This window comes from Amphiura filiformis, chromosome 17 (assembly GCF_039555335.1).
Source record: "Amphiura filiformis chromosome 17, Afil_fr2py, whole genome shotgun sequence".
NCBI lineage: Eukaryota > Metazoa > Echinodermata > Ophiuroidea > Amphilepidida > Amphiuridae > Amphiura > Amphiura filiformis.
This window is the reverse complement of record NC_092644.1, coordinates 5,621,840-5,643,993: the sequence shown is the minus strand read 5'-3', so window position 1 is coordinate 5,643,993 and position 22,154 is coordinate 5,621,840. Positions and strand designations below refer to the sequence as shown.

At 42.7% G+C, this 22,154-nt stretch overlaps 2 protein-coding genes across 2 annotated transcripts in view; one reads left to right on the top strand and one right to left on the bottom strand.

Moving 5' to 3' along the window:
• The window catches only part of LOC140136848 (uncharacterized), a 52,690-nt gene extending 50,042 nt beyond the window's left edge, over positions 1–2,648 (bottom strand). The window contains exon 1 of the mRNA XM_072158446.1: positions 2,493–2,648. The gene's annotated coding sequence lies outside the window, so the exon portion shown is untranslated. The remainder of the gene's footprint in view (positions 1–2,492) is intronic.
• Positions 2,649–5,789: 3,141 nt separating this feature from the next.
• Positions 5,790–22,154, top strand: part of LOC140136855 (uncharacterized) — a 68,163-nt gene continuing 51,798 nt past the window's right edge. The window contains exons 1-2 of the mRNA XM_072158457.1: positions 5,790–5,902; positions 11,877–12,365. Of these exons, the coding sequence (XP_072014558.1) occupies positions 12,183–12,365 (183 nt within the window). The 5' untranslated portion in view covers positions 5,790–5,902; positions 11,877–12,182. The remainder of the gene's footprint in view (positions 5,903–11,876; positions 12,366–22,154) is intronic.

The window sequence follows — 22,154 nt, the reverse complement described above, 5'->3', positions numbered from 1 at the left end:
TCATTATTGATTTTGATATTAATATTTCTCATTATTATTGATATAGATATTAATATTTTGATTATTATTGATATGGATATTAATATTTTTTATTATTATTGATATTGATATTAATATTCTTGATTATTATTGATATTGATATTTATATTTTTGTTTATTTTTGATATTAATATTAATATTTTTGATAATTATTGATATTGATGTTAAGATTTTTGATTATTATTGATGTCAATGTTTTTGTTTATTTTTGATATTGATGATAATATTTTCGTTTATTATTGATAACGATATATATATATTTTTTTAATTATTACTGAAATTGATATCATTATTTTTGATTATTATTGATATTAATATTTTTGATTATTATTGATATTGATATATATTTTCGATTATTATTCATATTAATAGTTTTGATTATTATTCATATTCATATTAATATTTTTGATTATTATTGATATTGATATCGATATTAATAGTTTTGATTATTATTGATATTGATATTAATATTTTTGATTATTATTGATATTGATATTAATATTCTTGATTATTATTGAAATTGATATTTATATTTTTGATTATTTTTGATATTAATATTTTTGATTATATTGATATTAATATTAATATTTTTGATAATTATTGATATTGATGTAAATATTTTTGATTATTATTGTTATTATTGATGTTAATATTTTTGATATTGATGATAATATTTTTGTTTATTATTGATAACGATATTTATATATTTTTTAATTATTGCTGAAATTGATATCAATATTTTTGATTATTATTGATCCAGTCCAGTAAGGTTTGAGTGACCAGTTCAAAATTCAATAGAAAACAAAGAACAAAATTAATACCCATAATTACCCTGACTATAACTTTGTACTAGATAATACTAGAACCGTGGGGTTTTTACAATTTGAATACGCTTTTTAGGACAAGCTATTGATGATAGTAAACCAAATTTTGACGTTGTCAACTTTAGCGTGAGACAACTGGATCATGGCATTATGATTTTGGGTGTTTTATCAAGAATTCTGGCAACACTTACTTTGTGCTCAGGTGTTTAAACATTCATATAACAATCTATACTATGTACATTCGATGTATGAAAATTAGAAATAAGCATTTCCTAATCAAACCATCAACAACAAATTATACTATCAGTAAAATACTAATATTGGGTGTTTTATCAAGAACTCTGGCAACACTAATTTTGAATTATCATTATTTAGATATTTACAAAGACGAAAAAGTGTTGTTTGGATTCACCTTGAAGGAAAATATTTGTCAAAATGCACAAAATGGGGACAAAAAGGCGTAATTTGACAAAATGTCGATTTGCAAAAATACCGGTTTTTCTGGCAACACTGTATCTAGAAGTAACATTTGCCCAAGCTGATTTTTACTAAAATGTAAAGTACCTAGCTTGTACTACCCACACTAGAATGGACAAAATCCTGGCAATACCGGGTTGTTGATTTTCATGATGATATTTTAGGTGCTAAAATGACATTTTATGAAAAAGTGAAAATACACCTGGCAGATGGGCTCTGCACACTCTTAAGAATAACTTATTGACCTCTAAATATGCTGATCATCAGATGAATAGATGTCCTTTCACAAGAACTTAATGTAATGTACCAGCATTATATGGCTTAGTTGCAGCGAACATTTGAAATAACATGTTTTTTAACTAATTTCACTGCCAATTTGGCCCAAAATGACAGAATCTGGGTTTTGGCCGTTTCCATGGCAACGAGCCGATTTTTGAATTTTTTTTAGTCACACAAGTAGTCAACACCCTAACATGCATCATTGCACAAAATATCAGAAAAATCTATTTTTTGAGGTATAGAGCCACTTCTAAAAAATTATGTTCAAGAGCTCTTAACATTCCATATACTTAAAATTGTAAAAAAAATTGACGAAGATGATAGAAATTACTGATACATTGGGCATTATACAAATGGGGAAGATTTTTCTTATTTTTAAATTCAACTACCAGCCCCTCCCCGGTTATAAGCCCACCCCCATTTTTGAAGTGAAATTGCCCATCTAGGGGGGTGGGCTTATACCCGAGTGGTTACGGTAGTAGTAGGTAGTAGGCGTCGCTGTAGGCTTTTATGATTCATGCATACACACTGCACAGTTCAGTGAGTGTACAACTATACTAAAATGCAGAAAACCTTAGACGAGCGCGTATTGTAAGGATACATCGCGTATTTACTGCGTTGCACGCACTTGTCTCTGATTGGCTGCTGAGGCGATCTGTTGTTGCCGAGTGGAAATTTATGAATGAACTGTGCGCCGTACGCGTTGTTAGCGCCGAATTTGCAACATCACGGTAGTCGCGCTCGTAAAAGGTTTTCTGCATTTTAGTATAATACAAGCACACTCAACCATGTCCATGAGTAAACAAAGTACGGTAAACGTTGGTAAACAAAATAAACCGATAAAAATCGAAAATTAAAAACCCCAAAACTCACCCGAGGAATCTGTAATTTCATCCATGGTTAAGTTCTGATGTGCAGCAAGGTACTTTGTTTCAATATGTGTTATTGGTTACTGCAATAACTTTATACAAATATCATAATTTTGTAACAAAAATTTAATAATTTCTGCGCTCCGATCCGCCATGTCGGTTCCCAGGATCAACAATTGGACAGTTATAAACACTTGAGGGGGTAAGTCCAATTTTGAAAGCGGGCCTGGGTCCCAGGTGGTGATAGTGTCGTCCTCTAATTTCGCAAGTTTCCTCAATTGAGAATTCTTTCTGGAAAATTCACGAAAAGGAAAGAAAGGGACAAATGGGAAAGGAGAAAAAAGTTCATTATTTTCATTTTTATGGTGTTTTGATGTTTTTTATTCTCTTTTTATGAAAACTGCATTTTCTGCTTTTCATCCTAAAATTCCGCTTTATTCGCGGAAAATCTGCAACGCTGGAAAACTTCAGGCTCAGTAGGCCGTATAGGCCTATGGCCAATTCAAGTGTGCTCTTATTTATGACATAAAATTTGAAATATATCGCAAAAAAGGAACACTGGAGGTTTTTACTTTTAAAACCTACATTTTGGTCAAAAATTGTGACTGTTGGAAATCCTCAATTGTGACTGTCAGAAATCCTCAATTTAAGAGCTCAATTTAAGAGCTCATTTTGGACATTTCCGTGATTTTTCCTTCATTTAATTAGATTTCCAGACTTTTTCAAGTGACATTTGCAACTGGAAATTCCAGTCGTTTTCAGAAAGCTGACCTGGATGGAAATCCAGACAATTCTGTGATTCAAAATTACTCCTCTGTAGGGGTGTGACCGGCCGTGTGCACTATCATATTTTCTGGAATAGCCCTATAAGAGAATTTGAAGCTAAACCTTTTTATAATCAAGTCTTCATAATGTGGCAGGTAGAAAAGTGGACAAGCGATTTTGGCAGGTCAAAAAGGGGGAGGGGGCAATTTTTGGCACAGATGCTCATGGCACCGTTTCAATATTATTATTAAGTTCTAAAAAGGTATAGGTCTATTATAAGAGCTTATAGTTTAAAAACCCCTTACATGATTACATCCACTTGCCGAATTTTGAGAACACATCAAAAATCATCAAAAAAATCATTGATATAAGGGAGTTTTCAACAAAAGGAGTTTTTGGTGGGATGCTTGGGTTAACACAGGCTGAAAAAATGTTTTTTTCCCTGCAAGCAATCTAGAATTTCCCTCCAGTTCTTCCAAATTTCCCTCCAGTATGACATATTTCCCTTATGTATTTCTTTATTTTTTTGGTCAAAAACCAAAGATTTCCCTGCAATGAGCTTCCCGTATTGCCCATTTTTTCCTGCCATGCAGTTGGGTAGGATGAGCATCCCACCAAAAACTGCTTTTGTTGCAAACCCCCATATAGGCGCCTATCAGTGATTTTTTTGATGATTTGTGTTCTCAAAATTCGGCAAGTGGATATAAGGGGTTTTGAAACTAAGCTCTTCAAATAGGAAATTGTTTGGAACAGTTTCAAATATGCAAAATTTCCTGCTCGCTGCACTTGCATAATCGGGGGGTAAAGTCAGTTCAAACAGCCTGCCAAATCGCTTGCCCCCTTTCGGCCCGCCAAAAATTGCTTGCCCCCCCCCCCCGGCCTGCCGAAAAATCTTTGCACCCCCTTATACACATGCCACATTTTTGGACCCCAATTTGCAAACCTAAAATGGTCTAGAAATGGGGCCTATATAAGGGGCTGTGCAATAATTATAAGCCCTGGAGAGAAATTTGTGAGCCAAAAGGGGGGCAAGCAATTTTGGCAAGCCAAGAGGGGGGGCAAGTGATTTTTGGCACACATTCTTGGGGCGCCTTTTAAATAAAACGCGAAAAAGGCTTAGGAAAAGGGCCGAGAGGGGGGGGGGGGGCAAGCGATTTTTGGCGACGGGGCCCTTTTTAATAAAACGCCCCAGGGCTCATAATTATTGCACAGCCCCTAATTTGCATATTTAACTTTGTATGGTACTGTTTTCCTAGTCTTTTTATTTCAGAGTGTTTTATAAAAGACGCCCCATGATTGGCCATGAATGTGTGCCAATAATCGCCTGCCCCCCTCTCGATTTGCCAAAAATTGCTGATGGCCAACAATTTCTTGCCACCCCTTCCCCCAATTTTACCCTTCCACAGGGTTCATAATTAGGAGGCTATAATTTTCTTCGAAAGGGGGTCCCAAATTTTCCAAAAGTTGGTGTCAATAAAATTACGACCCATCAGAAAAGATTTTATGACCCCCGATACACCTTAAAACGGGCTAAAATTATAGGGCCTATTGAAATCAGTCTTTAGTTGAATAAAATAAACACACTACCGGTATCTGTCATCTTGTGACTCCTACATGTGGACATCAAAATTGTATGACACTCCCTATTTTTCTTTCCACAAATTTATGACCCCGCATATTTGGGGCCCCCTTCCGAAGAAAATGATAGCCCCCCATAATTGCACGGGGGGTTGACATCGAAAGGGGAGGGGGAAAAAGATCTTTTGGCACGGCCAAAGGGGCAGGAAGTAAGGGCTGTGCAATAATTATGAGCCCCCCCTCTCGGCCCGCCAAAATTGCTTGCCCCCCTCTCGGCCCGCCAAAGAATCTTCGCCCCCCCCCCTTTGCACACGCCAATTTTTTGGGATCCCAATTTACTAGATATATGTTGTATATAAAAAGCGTTTCCGTACTGTTTTCCTAAGCCTTTTTAGAGCGTTTTATTTAAAAGGCGCCTCATGAATGTGTGCCGAAAATTGTTTGCCACCCCCCTCTAGGCTGGCCAAAATTGCTTGCCCCCCCCCTTTCGGCTCGCCAAAAATTTCTTGCCCCCCCCCCTCCCCCAATTTTACCCTCCCCAGGGCTCCTAATTATTGCATAGCCCCTAATTTTTGACAGACCACTTGAGAATTGACATAATTATTGCACAGTCCAATAGCTTCAAAGTTTATTTCCCAGTGATTTGACATTTTTGTGGTAAAAATGACCTCAAATGACGTCAGTCGGTGCTGGGCTTAGACTCGCGCATGCGTAGTAAGGATGACTACCCTGCCCTTTGCAAGATGTGTTCTACTTTGTGGAAATCATTAATTTAATTTAGAGCTTTTTGTAATTAAATTATGAAAAGAGTTTGTAATCAAACTACTTACTAATATTTTTGCGAAGATTTTGTAAGGTAAAATTGTCGTTAAAAGGTAAAAATGTCACTTTTATATTATTTTTTTATAAGTATAGGTAATTGTGGCTAGAAAATTACTGGCAACACTTACTACAGGGAACTTGTGGAAAGTCATTTGCCTGGTAAAATCTGAGGTGACCTCGATTTTTTACAGCCAAAATATCACCTTATTTCTGGAAATCAGACGAATTCGTGCAACGTGCAGCTACTAGGTATGATACTCTATTTGTTGCAAAAATGAAATAATTAAAATTAAGTACAGAACTGGTTATAATTTAAGCTTAAAGTGCAGAATCCTCGGAAGAGAAATGTGCGTAGTACGTACAGTACACTCGATCAGTTTGATCGGTGGAGTGTAAAAGTCCAGTGTATCAACACAAGAGTCATGTACTATGTGACTGAGATAGTGCTGATTACAATAGAGAAGCATCAAATTATTGTCATTATCTGGATCACAATATCTTCTTGGAAGACTTGTTGTGATTACACTGACTGGGTGTGATGTGTGTGAGTCATCCATCCAATCATCATTCATGATCATGCAATCAATCATTATTTTGACTAGTAAAAATCCAAATCATTTTTACAAATTCAGCGTACTACTATCACGACTATTAGTACTTACCGTCCAGTGCAGTGCGTAGTATTTTGTGCAAAATTCCATGTACACGTTGCTTGACGTCGCGCGTGTCCAAATCATTGTAAATGCGAGGACAATTATCAATCATGTTTTTAAAAGAACACCAACATTTTAACATTAAAAAAAAATGTTATTGTTTTTATTATTTTAAAAGCTTGAACTAACGTACGGTACGGTAGCAGTGCTGCAAGCAGCTGTGTTGGCCGTAGACGGATATCGCTGAGGCCAAACAAAAATAAAATGATGTTTCCGGTAACATGCTCTGAAAAAATTGGGACGGAAGGAAGGAAAAATTTTTATTTTATAAAAAAATTTTATTTGCACATACTGAAATTTCGACCGAATTTAACACTTGAAGGCTAGCCAACAGAAAAACAGTATGACTCAGGGTCTCAATTGCAAAAGCTCTTCTCATACTTCACAAGTGTGCCGTACTGTCCAATATCATTTAGCTACCCTCTGTCTAGAGCTGAACCGATCATCGGTATTGGCCATCGTATCGGTGCCGATGGTGCCCCTATCGGCACAAATCGTATCGGTAAAAATAACTTACCTTTGCCGATGTCAGCTACCGATGTTTAAATGATCCACCAAGTTGCACTAACACCAATAACATTGCCGATTTTGACAACAAAGTATCAAAAAGTGATGCGTATTCTGGATTAAATTGACCAGCTTTTAACAAATTGTGCTTGATATTAATGTCAAATATTATTGAAACATATCAATAGTAACTTCTAAAAATCTATTTCATAAAAATATCCAGTTCTGATGTTGGGGAAATCCCATCATCGGCCAACTGCACAAACGCCACAAGTTGTTAAAAACATGATGAACAAATCACATGGCGGTGGCGGGTTTCCTTATTTCAAGAGCAGGCGGTCTTGGGCATATTCCATTGAGTCAGAGGGGAGGGATACTGCATGTACACATATATTGGTTTTAATTATCACATTGCACTGTTTAAAAGTGGTCTGTTGAACTGGTTGAACAAACCTTACATCAGGCAAATGGTATCTGTAATTCCATAACATCGGCGGTATGTCAATACCCCGAAAAAGACGCAACTAATAATGAAGGTCATCACACTAATCACCACATGTGTTCTGTAATATTCCACTACTAAAATATATTATAAATAAGGGTCATTGCAAATGTCGTCCATGTCCATTTATTACGTAAATTAATGTACACCATTGTGCATGTGATATGAACTTACATATACGGTACATGTTTAGAGAATGTGATGTAAATTGTGAATAAGTATGCTCCTGGCGCCTGAGGGGGTATTTTTATCAGTAACTTACATTTTAGGTAAAGACACTCTGATTGGCTGATCACTTACAATGTATACATGAATATTGATTAGCCAAAAACATCTTGATCGTGATTGGACAGATATATGATATCAACAAAAGCCAAATATGGAACTATTGGGCGTGACAAAGCTATTTTTAGAAGACCAAAACAAGGAGCTTGATTTATATTGATAACACAATTCCATGCGCACCAATAGTGATAATCACTACCTGAATAAACTGTCAATCAAGTGAATCATTCTGATGTCTCCGCAAATCTACCAGATTTCATGTGCAAAAGCTTGCAAAAATCGTGTCATTTTTCCAGCATTATTTTACATCTTAACTTCTTTAAAGAATACAAAAAACAACCCGATACTTGATCCCAAAGCATGTGGTTTAATATTTGTACACCTTCGACCACAACAGCTGATTTTCATATATATCGTAATCTAATTTTGCTTGGCCGCTACGCTACCTTGGGAATGGATCACCTAATCAGCCCATGATATTATAATAATTTATGCATATGACGTACTAGGGAATACCTGGGAATTCCCAACGTGATTGGTGGGTTGTAAAGTTCTTGTATGCAAGTTATTTCATAGAATTTATGTGATTGGAGATTAAGAGATGAAATCATCCGTGAAGCTGTGTGAGGAATCACACGTGGTGAGGTTTAGCGCGAATCAGCGCGATTCCATGAGTCGGCTCATTTATGGTTGGCTCTTTTGTTGCCATGGGGGTTGCTCTATCATGATAGATCTTTTGCTTCATAGCATTGGTTATTTTGCCGGGATTTGCCGAGTCCTGCTGCACGCTGTTTTCATAAAATAAAAAAAGTTGTGCATTGGCCTATATCGCGATAAATATTATCTATCAATTCAACTGTATTTCTTTAATCACTGAATGGCAGAAAGTCGGGGGAAAAATAAAATATATGTGATTTCCAACAACTTCATGTCAGAATTTCGACACGGACGACTCTTGAAAAATTTTATTTTTCCAAAAGTGGCATAAAATTTTTTTTGCGGCACCAAAAAAGAGGGACGGGCGGGTTACCGGAAACCGAATTTTATTTTTAGTAGGCCTGAGCAAAATGCTACTCCAACTCTGACATTTTTGATCACTTTGCTACACAATTTTGGAAATGTGTAGCAATTAATCAATTTTATGCCATAGAATCTGATAGACTTGCTAGGTACGAAAGGCAAACTTCAGTTAACAATAACACATTTGCTAGTCAGCCAAATTGGCCCAAAACCGGGGCCCAAACACAATACAAATTTACAATTCATTACATATTTTACATAGAAAATTAAAAGAACAGATTTTTCAAGGAAACCTACATGTTGTCTGCTATCACTTGACTGACCCAAATAATTGATTTATTTTTGTGATAAGATAAATCGCACATGGAATTTTAGAGGGATGTTGATACTTATGATAGCAGTTGGAAATAAACATAGAAAAGCTGCTCTATCATGACACTATATGCCGTTTTGTTTTTTAATTGATACAATAATAAAAGTTGGCAGAATATTTTTGATGAAAGTCAACTTTTGACAAAGATACATTTATAATGTAACTTTGCTATGGAAAGTGCTAGATGACAAAACAGTTTTCAGTTTTGGCTATCTTTTTTACTCAAGGGCTTTAATTTATATAAAATGATGTGGTTTGATAGCAAATTTGAATTCATCTTTCATATCTACAATGTACATATGTACATAGACTTATAGTTTAATAATATAGTGAAGTCACTGAAGTGCGCAAATGTAACAATTGAAAAAGCAAGTACAGTGCAAGCTGATAATGGCTAATGCTATGCATAAAAATGTCTTATGTTCTACGCTGCAAGTTCAAGCTGTATAAAATTTACAAAAATACAATGCATGTTTGATGTGGGGATTGATGTTTAGATTTGCTCGAAAAGTCTAGCCACAAATTTGCACACCGATGAGCTTTGAGCTTCACATTCGAGACTAGACCATTGCATTCAGATTTGCAGAAGCTGCCATGACACCATGTCATGCTGGGGAAGTTCAGCTGTATACGCAGCTGATCACGATGGCCAATTGCATCAAAAATGTTGCCAAAATTGCACTGTTCAAAATATTCAGGAAATCTTTACTCAAAAGATGCAGTTGACTCATCAAACTAACTTTCATCCACATTTCAAAGTTGTGACATGCATCCATGCATGTATGCATGTGGTATTTCGAACGCTGTGACTGACTGAAAAACGCTAGCGATATACTCTAGCATTGAATGCATGCTATCGTGTGCAAATTCGTAAATTCGATGCTAGAGTTCTTGAGTATGGTAACACGTACAGTCGTACACAGATTCTCAGGACTTTGGGTATCTAGGCTCTTTGTCTTCTTGCAATGTATTGGGGCAGGGGCACATCAAATCATGCCAATTGAATCAGTGGCTGAGATGGATGCTGAAATTTTATCAAGAAGTCTATGCTCAATCCAGGCCACTGATAAAACCGACATTGGAGCATGAGGATAGAGCTTGCAGCCATTCTCAAATCGCATTCAGAATCAGTGAAGCATGACACAAAGTAAAGCAATGAAAAAGTTGGTCAAATGACACATCGACGACTTGTAATAAACATGGTTAAAGTAAACTAAAAAATTAGCTAACTGCGCTCTGAAGATTCAGATAAGTTATCAAAATAAATTTCGGCAACATTAAATTTCACAAAGAATTGTTTTGATGCACTTGAATATTGGGGACGATTAAGTGACTGAAGCAGTTTCATGTAATTCCATGATCTATCTCAATCCACACAGTATATTGTGTCGTCGTGGATATTAGATAGATTTCAAGCTGAGATATTCTTGTAAATTAAAAAAAAATAAATGTAGATATTTATATAGCGCTTTATGCCGTAAACAGCCTCAAAGCGCTTTACATTTATTCCGCCGTTATTAGAATATGTCGGAACCACGTTTGCAGCCTACAAATGGCGCAGGGTTCATCAGTACAACGACTGTGACTACCCCTAACAGCTTCCCATTGCACCTGGGTGGGGTGAGGCAAGCGAGGCAAAGCGCCTTGCCCAAGGCGCAACACGGTGGCGGGACGGGGACTCGAACCCACGCACGTCAAGCAAGCTCTCAGATTATGAGTCCAAGGCCGTAACCACTGAGCCACCGTTGTACAATGTATGCTGTCATCCACTGACAATGCACAAGGCAAATGATATTAGCTAAAGGGCCTCGAATTTCAATACTTTGGGTTTATGGACAAAACAATGCATGTTATTTGATACAAACTTCACTCGCATGACTTTCTCTTGGCATTCCACACACATTCTAGAGCAAATTTGTGGCTAGAATTCTTGAATCTCCAGTAAGTGGGGACTTCTGGTACATGTTGTAAGCTTTGTTGTGTACATACCCTGTTCGAGCATGCAGAAATAAACTCAATAGCGGTAGCGCGGATAGTCTGTAACAATTTGCAAATTTAATGAGCTTGCTTCATACAGTTTAGCTCAAATGCTGAATGTTATTTTAATCATTGCTGTGGGTTTTAACTGTACTTTTTGGGTACAAGGTGTATTAAAATGATTGGTACCCATAAATTTTCATTGATAATGGTTGAGTCAGACACATCAAAATTCAACATAAGATCCAAATAATGCGTAGAATAGTAAGTCATAAAAAAACTCATAAACAATACATTCTGGACATTTCATTAGTATCCAATGTGGCATGGTAGAGGCATGCTTTTCAATAAAACATCAAACTTGATGGTACCAATCAATTAGAAGACAAGTTCATTTCTGGAAGAAAACAATCCCTTACCCATTAAAAAACATGCTAAGTCCTGTAAAAGTAAATTAATAGGGTGTTTGCACGAAAGGTTAAAAGGTTGATAAAAATGACCTGCATTGAGAGTCAGCCAAGTGACACTGGAGGACAAACAAACTATTATCATCCTCTGTGAATCTTTGGCGCGTCATTCAAATCCATGCTTTGTAAGGAATACTAGCACTCTGTGGGTGATATTTCATTTTCATGTGCTCCAATATCGTTGTTGTGCCTCCAGGGTTAGTGACCTGTGGTGTACATGAAACCTGCCTATACCCCTTGGTATACGCTCTTTGGTAAAAAATATATACCCCTGCGTCATTCTATCATTGCTATAATACATATAACGTGATATTAAAAATTAATGAAAGTAATAAATCATACATGTCTATTCAAACTTTAAACTTTAAATTTTTTCTAGGTTCATACGGCGAGTTTACACAGCAGACATAATGAGAAGAAGCGCTGGATGACAATCAATCAGTTGGCAGAGTATTACATGTAACTAAAGTGGTGTAAAAATGGTCTGTTTACAATCCATATAAGACTAAAGATTTCAGCAATTTTTTCATCGGTTCTCACAAGTGATTACAGACTACCGAGAAGCAGAATAGTAAGATCAGCAACTTGGTAACATTACAGCCACATTGTGGACTGAATTCAATCAACCCCTATCTGCCTACACTCTCGTGATTTGGCTAATTGCTGTGCATCAAGTTTTCCAGTCATGAGTGCGTCCGCAAAAGGAGGCACGCTGGAGGTTGATACAAAGGGGAAAGATAAAGGAAAGGGGGACAAGGCAGCATCAACAACACCGGAGAGTGCAAAGAAACAAGTAACAGTCAAAGTATCCGATAACAACATAAAGAACACTGGCAAGAAGAAAGTACGCCCTGCACATGCTGATGTGGTAAGATCAATTTTCTGTTAATACTTTAAAGTTGTATGGTATAGATGAATCAAACGAGCCAAGTGATGGTCAGCATTCATTTGGTTATTACGGGGTCCCCTCCGCACCAAACTGGTGTTGTAACTGCCCAATTGGGTAGCCAGATTGAAGCTGCTTAAAAATCTATGTCATATTGTATTGTAATGTAAATGTTCATCATTCCTTTGTCTAGATGTGTAAAACTGGTGATGGAATGCAATTTAAAATCCCTGCTAAAGCCGTATCATTTCACATTTTAGGTGGGATGGAGCCGGTGGGGACACAGCTATGGCTGCTATATTGAGGTGTAGGAATGTGTGAAATTGGATTCGTCTATATTTTTACATGTTTGTCAGTCTTTGAGTCTTGGTTGTGTAATATCCATGGTGCATTTGGCCAAAATTTAATACATGTAGCTTTTAAGTGCATGTAATCAAATTTGGAATTATTTAGGTAGAAAAATGTAAGGCCTACATGTATTCAATATGAAAAAACTTTTCTCTCATAAAAGCTTTGGTTATCTGTCAAATGGATTAATGTTATTAACAGTTTGTCCCTGGAGCAAAACAACAAGATTAAATTCATTGATGAACTTTTATTTCCATAATCAAATTACAAAATTACGAATCATAAAAGAGATAACATTGGAAAAATGCTGGAGTCGGTCAAAAGTCCAATGAAGCCAGCAGTAAATGCTTCTGGAAGAAAAATTGCTAAGACTGTTGATCAAAACTGGCATAGATTCTGGAAAATTTAATACATGTAGCTTTTAAGTGCATGTAATCAAATTTGGAATTATTTAGGTAGAAAAATGTAAGGCCTACATGTAGTCAATATGAAAAAACTTTTCTCTCATAAAAGCTTTGGTTATCTGTCAAATGGATTAATGATATTAGCAGTTTGTCCCTGGAGCAAAACAACAAGATTAAATTCATTGATGAACTTTTATTTCCATAATCAAATTACAAAATTACGAATCATAAAAGAGATAACATTGGAAAAATGCTGGAGTCGGTCAAAAGTCCAATGAAGCCAGCAGTAAATGCTTCTGGAAGAAAAATTGCTAAGACTTGATCAAAACTGGCAGAGATTCTGGAGGAAAGTGCACAATATAGTTAGGGGAAAAAGTTCACTTTGGTGACCACTCTCTGGCTAGTAAGGTTTGACGATTGATTCGACTTCTATGGACCATTTAGAAAAAAAATAGCCACCATGTCCCTCGCGAAAATCCCGGCATTTGTCGCTAGAGGCCAAAATCCAAAATGGCCGCCACCACCATTTTGAAAATTTAAGTTTTGAACCAGAGCACCTATAATCATGCACAAAGACACTTTTTCGGATATGTCGAGTACAAGGATTCGATTCTGACATTAGTTTGACATTACGGCATCATTTTCACCCAGAAATCCAAGATGGTGGCGGCACCATCTTTAAAAATTTAGTTTTGAACAAGAGGACCTTAAATCGTGTACAAAGACACTTTTTTGGATAAGTCGACCACAAGGATTTCAAATTTGACATTACTTTGACATTACGAACTCATATTTACCCAGAAATCCAAGATGGTGGCGCTTGGTATCATCTTGAAAAAAATAAGTTTTGAACCAGATTACCTAAAATCGTGTACAAAGACACTTTTTCCGATAAGTCGACCCCAAGAAATCCGAATCTGACATTAAGTTGACGTTACAAAATAATTTTTGCCCAGAAATCCAAGATGGCCCCCATTTGGTAGAGCGTAAATGTGATTTTTGAATGAGAGCAGAAGCATAAGTGTGTCATTTCCGCCTTATCTGGGGTTCATGTCTCTTATATGGGGTTTCAACTGCCTTATCTTGGGTTTACATCCCTTATCTATGGATAAGGCGCCTTATCTGTGGTTTAGACGGCCTTATCATGGGTTTACGTTCCTTACCTGTGGCTAAGATGCTTTAACCTTAGCATATCGCAGTCTAAACCCAGATAAGGCATATAAACCCCAGATAATGCGCCGTAACCCCAGATACATGTAAGCGACGTAGAACCCAGATAAAGCAGTCTAAACCCCAAATGAGGCGCCTTTACCCTAAATAAGGAACATAAACCCCAGAAAAGACATCTAAACCCCACATAAGGTGCCTTAACTCTAGATAAGGGTTGTTAACCCCAGATAAGGGTCGTAAACCTCAGATAAGGCATCTAAACCCAAGATAAGGCGCCTTAACCCCAGATAAGGCGCCGTCTGGGTTTTACTTCTCTTATATTAGGTTTATGTTCCTTATTTATGGTTAAGGCGCCTTATTTGGGGTTGGGACTGGTTTATCTGAGGTGTACGTCCCTTATCTGGGATTACGGCGCCTTATCGGGGGTTTAAACTGTCAGATCTGAGTTTACGTCTCTTATCTGGGGTTAAGGCGCCTTATCTTGGGTTTAGATGTCTTATCTGAGGTTTACGACCCTTATCTGGGGTTAACGACCCGTATCTAGAGTTTGGGCACCTTATGTGGGGTTTAGATGCCTTATCTTAGGTTTATGTTCCTCATTTAGGGTTAAAGCGCCTTGTTTGGGGGTTGGACTGCTTTATCGGCGGTCTACGTCCCTTATCTGGGGTTACGGCGCATTATCCGGGGTTTAGATGCCTTATCTGGGTTTAGACTGCGATATGCTAAGACTCAGTACACCGGTCGATCTTACCGTTTCCGATGTTGATTAAGATACTTCTTGCATCGATCCCGAGATGCGGAAAAAACCAATAGTCATTTTGTCCCACATAAATGAATAAATAACAAAAAACCCGATCCCCGGTGGACTCACCCAAAAGGTGACGTCACACCATATGATAAATCCCTTATTCTCCTTGGTCTCCGACTGACACAGGCGTGCCTATCGATTGTTCATAGCACTGTGTATCAATTTCTCGACCAAGGCGAGATATACGGTTGTAGTTTCACACCTTAGGTAAAACCAAACCGGTATTGTTCGGCTGAGGATAGTTTTGACGGCATTTTCTGGAGAAAAAGTGACAAAAAACGATCCAAAACTTAGCTACATATCGTGCCTCCGTTTGTATACGGGACACACGAGCAATTCAAAATGGCGCTCGTTGGCGCCATTCATTTTGTTTCCCACGTAAAACAACCATTGCAGCCTGTAAGTTACAATAGATGTTTGTACATACACATTGTATTTCATGTACGGTAGGTTATTGTTGCTATGTTAGGGTGATTACTCTATCGTTATGTCTTCATTACCGTCCAATAAAGACGAGTTAATCAGATATTTATACGGTGGGGATTGGTAGGGACCCGTCTGACATTTTAGTAATAAAGTTAGCCAGTCCTTACTTTACCACTAACGTTAGCGACCAGCCTCCGTGCTCAGGTTTGCTTACTGGGCTTGAGTCGCGTGTTGGGGGGGGTAGTGCCCCCCTCCCTTTTCTCCTCGCTTCGCCTCGGCCCTGTCGGGCTTGCCCTTCCCTGGTGACGGAGCGGGACCCACACCCGCTCTGTTTCACCCACAGGGAGTGCTCACGATCTTCTAGATGTCTTTCTTTTGCTTAGGACTCTCCGAGTTCCAGCTTGACGATTGGGATAGGCTCCGTCATCGCCATAAGACGAAGAAGAAATCTACCAAGGGCACTGGTAAGGTCGATCACGGTGGATTCTGCTGTGACAGCCCCTATGGGTCATGGCAGGTCTGCTTAAGGGGCTCGGTCCCGGACAAGCAGGCGGTTCCTTCGGGACTGCTAAGCGCGTCCAAAGGCTCAGCAGCCAGCGAAAGCACTGACTATACGTCGGAGCAAAGTAGCAGGCAGCAGAGCGGTAACCACCAGCGAAAACCCTAGCGGGTTTTGCAGCAGGAGGATACCAGTCGACACGGTAGATTCTGCTGTGACAGCCCCTATGGGTCATGGCAGGTCTGCTTAAGGGGCTCCGGTCCCCGGACAAGCAGGCGGTACCTACGGGGACTGCTAGCGCGTCCAAAGGCTCAGCAGCCAGCGAAAGCACTGACTATACGTCGGAGCAAAGTAGCAGGCAGCAGAGCGGTAACCACCAGCGAAAACCCTAGCGGGTTTTGTAGCAGGAGGATACCAGCCCTCTAGCGAAAATCCTCACGGGTTTTTAGCAGGAGGACACCCGTCTGTTGCAGGCATGTCTACGGGCTCAAACAGCCACAGTAGTAGCCAGCGATGGGCAGCATGCAAGGGTACCCCGGGCTTGCCTGGGTTGAACCCTAGCATGCATGGGTTCAGCAGAGACGATACCGCTGCTAACGCTGTGGGTGTAGTCTTAGCAGAACCAACTGGGGTTGTCACACGGCAGCGTTCCATGGCGGGACCGCCGAGTGATACCCTGGGCCCTAGAATAGCTGCTGGCTGTCCACAGGGACTGGCTGGCGATTATTCAGGGGTTGGGCTCGCAGTCTCTCACGGGACAGCGACCCAGGTGCATTCGGTGGCAGCTACAAAGGCGAGCTACGGCTTGACTTCAGTGGTAGCCGCTATGCACCCGCCCATAGCTGCCGTGAGTGGTCCGCCACACACAGCGACCTTGGGCGAAGCTCTAGAGGGTACAGTGAGTAGCTTGAACAGCCTAGCTGATCAACAACCCACTTATGTCCTCGAGAGCCAGCGGGCGTGGGTGATCCATTACCGTCAATGGGTCAATTACCCTCTCTTGATCGATCACTGTCAAATCAACAGGGCATAGCTCCATTGATTGACGCTGCCTATTCAGGTGGCGAGGTGATTGATCGGGGTATGCACGCTCAGCTACCCGTGGTACTAGGCAAGCTCCCTCTAGCCAAGGGACAGCCGGTATAGCGGGCTACCCATACACACGGCTTGATCCCCTTGCGGGGAACGCAGTGAGGCATGGGTACAGTGGTACACAGCCGGGAGCCCTCACGGGCACCTACGCTAGTACCGCGTCGGTACCACGCCAGCACACAGCTTGATCCCCCAAACAGGGAACGCAGTGTGGCGAGGGTACAGCGGTCCACAGTTGGGAACCCTCACGGGTACCCACGCTGATACCGCACCGGTACCGCAACACCCGCCTTAGTCGCCACAGTCTCTGTGGCAACAAGGGGAGGCGGTGCTGGTACTGCAGTACCATGGGGTTACCCTGGTGGCGGATCCTTTCAGGGTCAGCTGCCGGCGGGTATGCCCGTGGTACCCGCCGCAGGGTGTTTCTTCCACGGCCTAGCACCGTGGCAAGTGTCGCCTAGCGATGGCCACGCAGTACCAACATCAGCTGTTGACCAGGCCAGCCGGCATGGGGCTAACCCAGATCTTGATCAGGGTAGGCCCGTGCTGCTAGCGCTAGGACGACGGCTGCGAGAGCATGCGGACCCAGTGGTGCCATGGCGGATACCTCAGGGTCTTGCGGGAGTACTCCCTCTTCTGCTGGCAGGTAGTCGGCGAGCCACACAGTGGTTATGCCTTCTTACCCGCTTTCAGATGCCCGTCCTCAGTTACCGTCATCATCGGAGCATGATATGGATACTGTGGGCGAGGGAAAGGAGTCGGAAGCTGAGTCCGGTAGTGACATCACTACAGTCTCTCCTTCCCGCTGCCCCGCGAGGGGAGCAACAGCACTGATCTTCCTCCGGACACCCCCTAAGGGGGAGTCCATGGAGGCGGACCAGGGGATCCTTTCAGTAGGATGCTCAGCTGCTGCTTCCTCACAGGGGACGCCTGCACTCTCATTCCCGGCAAACCTCACGGGTAGATATCGTAGGGCTGTCGAGCTCAGTAGAGCTATGACGCCGCGTGCTTGCATGCTTCTGCTGCTAACGGGGCGGACCACGGGACCTACCTGAGGGGATCCGAGAGGGACCCAGATGTCGTCAAGCGTATCACGCTCAGACAACATCTGAGCTCTTCCGCGAGGTGAGCCTATTAGCGGTGCTAACAGCTAGCCTCAACGAGAGCTCCATGGGCCTAGCCCATAGGGTGTCCACTCAGCGCCCGGGGAGGGCCTGCCACTCCAATCGCTCAACGCGATGGAAAGGCAGGGTCCTTTTTCTCTTTGGATGCTTCTGCGCTACGGTGAAGGACCGTGCAAAGAAGCTACCAACGGGAGCACTCTGAAGAGGTCGGAAACTGCCCTTACCATGGGTAGGAGCTCCGACTTCAGCAGGCCGTGCACCACCAACAGTACCCGAGCCCACTACCTCTGCAGCACCCATTTCTGGGAGGCGCAAGGGTAGCACAGGAACAGCTGGCAAGCCCGAAGAAGAGCAAGCGCTCTTCCAAGGGAAGCTAGGCAGAGCATTCCTGGGGGCTCAGCGGTTTTTCCACAGGGGATCTCCCAGTGGACGACCGCTTATGGCTTTCACCCAGAGGTGGGAAACCATCTCTTTGGCGCCTGGGTATGGTCAGTGGTGAGTGGGGGTTACAGACTGGCAACCCAGTCTCCCCACATTCGTCTGCACATTTCAGAGGTCCACAGTAGTGCCGTCAGACGGCCCCCAGCGTCGGGCACTACTGACAGGGATCACACAGCTTCTCACGGCGGGCGATTGTCCCGGTCTACCCCGTTCTACGGGTGATCTTGGAGCCATTGGCTCCAAGGAAGACGGCGACGGAGCCCCATCCGAACCGCAGGCTGTTGAACACGTTCTTCAGGCCCAAGAGGTTCAGAATGGGGACTCTCGCCTCGGTGCTAGCCTGCTCCATCAGGGGCATGGGAACAGCATCGCTAGATCTCTCGGACGCCTATCTGCATATGCCAATCGCCTCTCAAGTTCAGAGGCATCTGCGCTTCTAGGTACAGGATCAAAATTACCAGTTTTGATACCGGCCATCCGGCCTGTCCATCTCTCCCAGGGTGTTTAACACTCCTGGTCAGAGCGGTGGCAGCGTACCTGAAGCACAGGGGTGTCAACGTCAGTTGCTACCTGGACGTTTGGCTCATATACGGACGCACTCCACTGAAGACTACGGGTCTCATGGGGTTGATAGTCCGTAGGGTGCGGGACCCTGGATTTTTTGATCAGCTCAAAAAAGTCCAGCGTGGTCCCGACGCAGACACCACTATTTGTAGGGGCCCAGATCACCCTCACGGAGGGGTTCGCGTGGTGCTCTCACCCGGCGGGTGACGAACATGGTGCGGTGTGCCGGACTCTGGGCCGAGTCTCGGGCAAAACCCGCTGTGGCATGGATGAAGGTGGTAGGCCTAATGGCCAGTATGGTAGACCTCGTACTGTACTGCCGTTTCTACGTTAGGCTTACCCAACTACACCTTCTAGCCTGCTTGCAGGCCCAGTCGTCACCAATATCCCTCGCGGTTCCGTTGTCGGAGATCGCGCGAGAGGAACTCTGGTGGTGGACCCATCAGCCCAATTTGACCCAGGGTGTCAGGTTTCCTGCACCCCGGTATGTCACGTAGTGACGACCATAGCGTCAAAAGCGGGCTGGGGGTCCACATCCACGGAGACTCCGTCTCGGGCCTATGGGGGCCATAGAGACAGAGTTTCACATCAACCTCCCTCGCTTACGAGGAGGTGATCGTGGAATCACATACCGTTGTCCTGACGGATAACACAACCGTGGTAGCCTACCCCAACAGACAAGGGGACTCCGGGCCACCACGATTGAGCCTGCATGCACGACACCTGATAGGGTGGTGCAAGTTCAGGCAGATTACGATGAGAGCGATACACATCGCTGGCGTCACCAGCATCCTCGCGCACAATCTGTCACGAGGAAGGGTGTCGGGACCAGCAGAATGGTCCCTTGCTCCGCAGGTCGCTCAGGCGATCTTCAAGGGGGTGTACCACCCCTCGAAAGATCTGTTCGCATCTCATCGCAATCATCCACTGCCGGTGTACTGCTCAAGGGTCGCGGACCCCCAAGCATTCACCGTGGACGCTCTGTCCATAGACTGGGGAGGGCTGACAGCTTATGCAGTCCCTCCGATCTCACTACTCATGAGGGTGGTGGCCAAGATCGGGTGGGAAGACTGCATTGTCATTCTGCTAGCGGCAAGGCCGCTGGCACTCCCAGTACCAGATCTACTCCGGATGCCGGAGCGGAGGTACCAGTCTATCACTAGAGCACCTGCAGTTAGCTGCATGGCCCTTACCAGGAACACGCAGCGGAGGGATACTTTTCATCAGAAGCTGTTTTTCTCATCGCCGGGGCTAGACGGAAGTCTACCCTCCGACGTATAGCCAGAGTCTGGCTCCATACTACGCTTGGTGCAATGAGACAAATAGCTCTCCGCTAGAACCTCTGTGCTGCTAGTTCGGAGTTTCTGACAGAAAAGTTCCAAGCAAGACTTCAGCGGGCCACTGGGGCCAACTATAAGTCAGCTGTCCTCTCCATTCACCGAGGTTTCGAGAGGCGGATTCGACTATCATAGCCGATGGTTACCTTATTAGTCTACGCCGACGGTATGTTCAACGAGTGTCTACCAAAAGGAAAGTGATCCTCCTAAGGGATCCCAACACAGTCTTAGATTACTTTAAGGGTCACCCTTTTGACCTTCCGTCAAAAGCGACGCTTAAATACGTAACTCTCAAGATGGCTTTCCGGTTTGGCGTTGGCTTCGGGACGGCGGTGCTGAGTTGCACACGGTCTCGAGGTTAGCTTCCGTGTTCACAAACACTGGAGCGACACTGTTTGGCGCTCTGTTCTCGTGACTACTGAACGGGCGCGGTGCATACCGACATTCGTCCCTCTCCAATCCCCAGGGTTGGGCAAGGTTGGCTGAAGCCAAAGATAGGCTGGGGTGTCCGATAAGGCGCTGCAGCACTATTTCTTCCGAACACAAGCCTTGCGAGGACTCACGACCGCATTCATCACCCTTACAGAGCCTTTCGGTCCAGCCGCTGTCGCGATGGCTGGTCCAGGTGTTGGTGGGGTCCGGGGATCGCGAAGGTTTCGCGTCCCACGACCCACTCGACACGAGCTATCTCATCATCTTGGGTATACCGTTCGGTTGTCCCTTGAGGAGATCCAGCAGGCGGTGTCCCGGAAGCCACCTTTGCCCTTCTCTACGATACTTCCGTTTACGTTAGTAATCAGAGGCGGGCGGGAGGTTTACCGGGACATTGTTTGGCGATCATAATACGGTGGTGTACGGGTACCAGGTTTTCAGACTATACAGAATACTCAGCATGGTAAGAACCAGTGTCGCTATTCTTAACCACCAAACTTATTAAGTAAGGAGGTTTATGTCTGTGATCGCGTGGTCTTTTTGTTTCCCGACCGTTGGGGAAAATATTTTCTGACCTCGCGAAAACCATCGTTACCGCTCCCGATCCCTGATCAGATGCTGACCAATCTTGTACCTCCATCCGTCGGTTACTTGCTAGATCGATCTTTCAGATGTTGATGCAAGAAGTATCTTAATCAACATCGGAAGCGGTAAGATCGACGGTGTACTGAGTCTAGTCCCAAACAAAAATGTTTGGTAGACTCATAACCGTGCGATCTTACCTTTCCGATGTTGATTATCCCGGACCCGCCACCCCTACAAGTTTGGTCCGAGTAGGGGATCCCAAGTCGGATAAGGGGCGATCATATGGTGTGACGTCACCTTTTGGGTGAGTCCACCGGGGGATCGGGGGGTTTTTGTTATTTATTCATTTATGTGGGACAAAATGACTATTGGTTTTTTTCCGCATCTCGGGATCGATGCAAGAAGTATCTCACATCGGAAAGGTAAGATCGCACCGGTTATGAGTCTACCAAACATTTTTGTTTGGGACTAGGTTAAGGCATCTTAGCCACAGGTAAGGAACGTAAACCCAGGATAAGGCCGCCTAAACCACAGGTAAGGC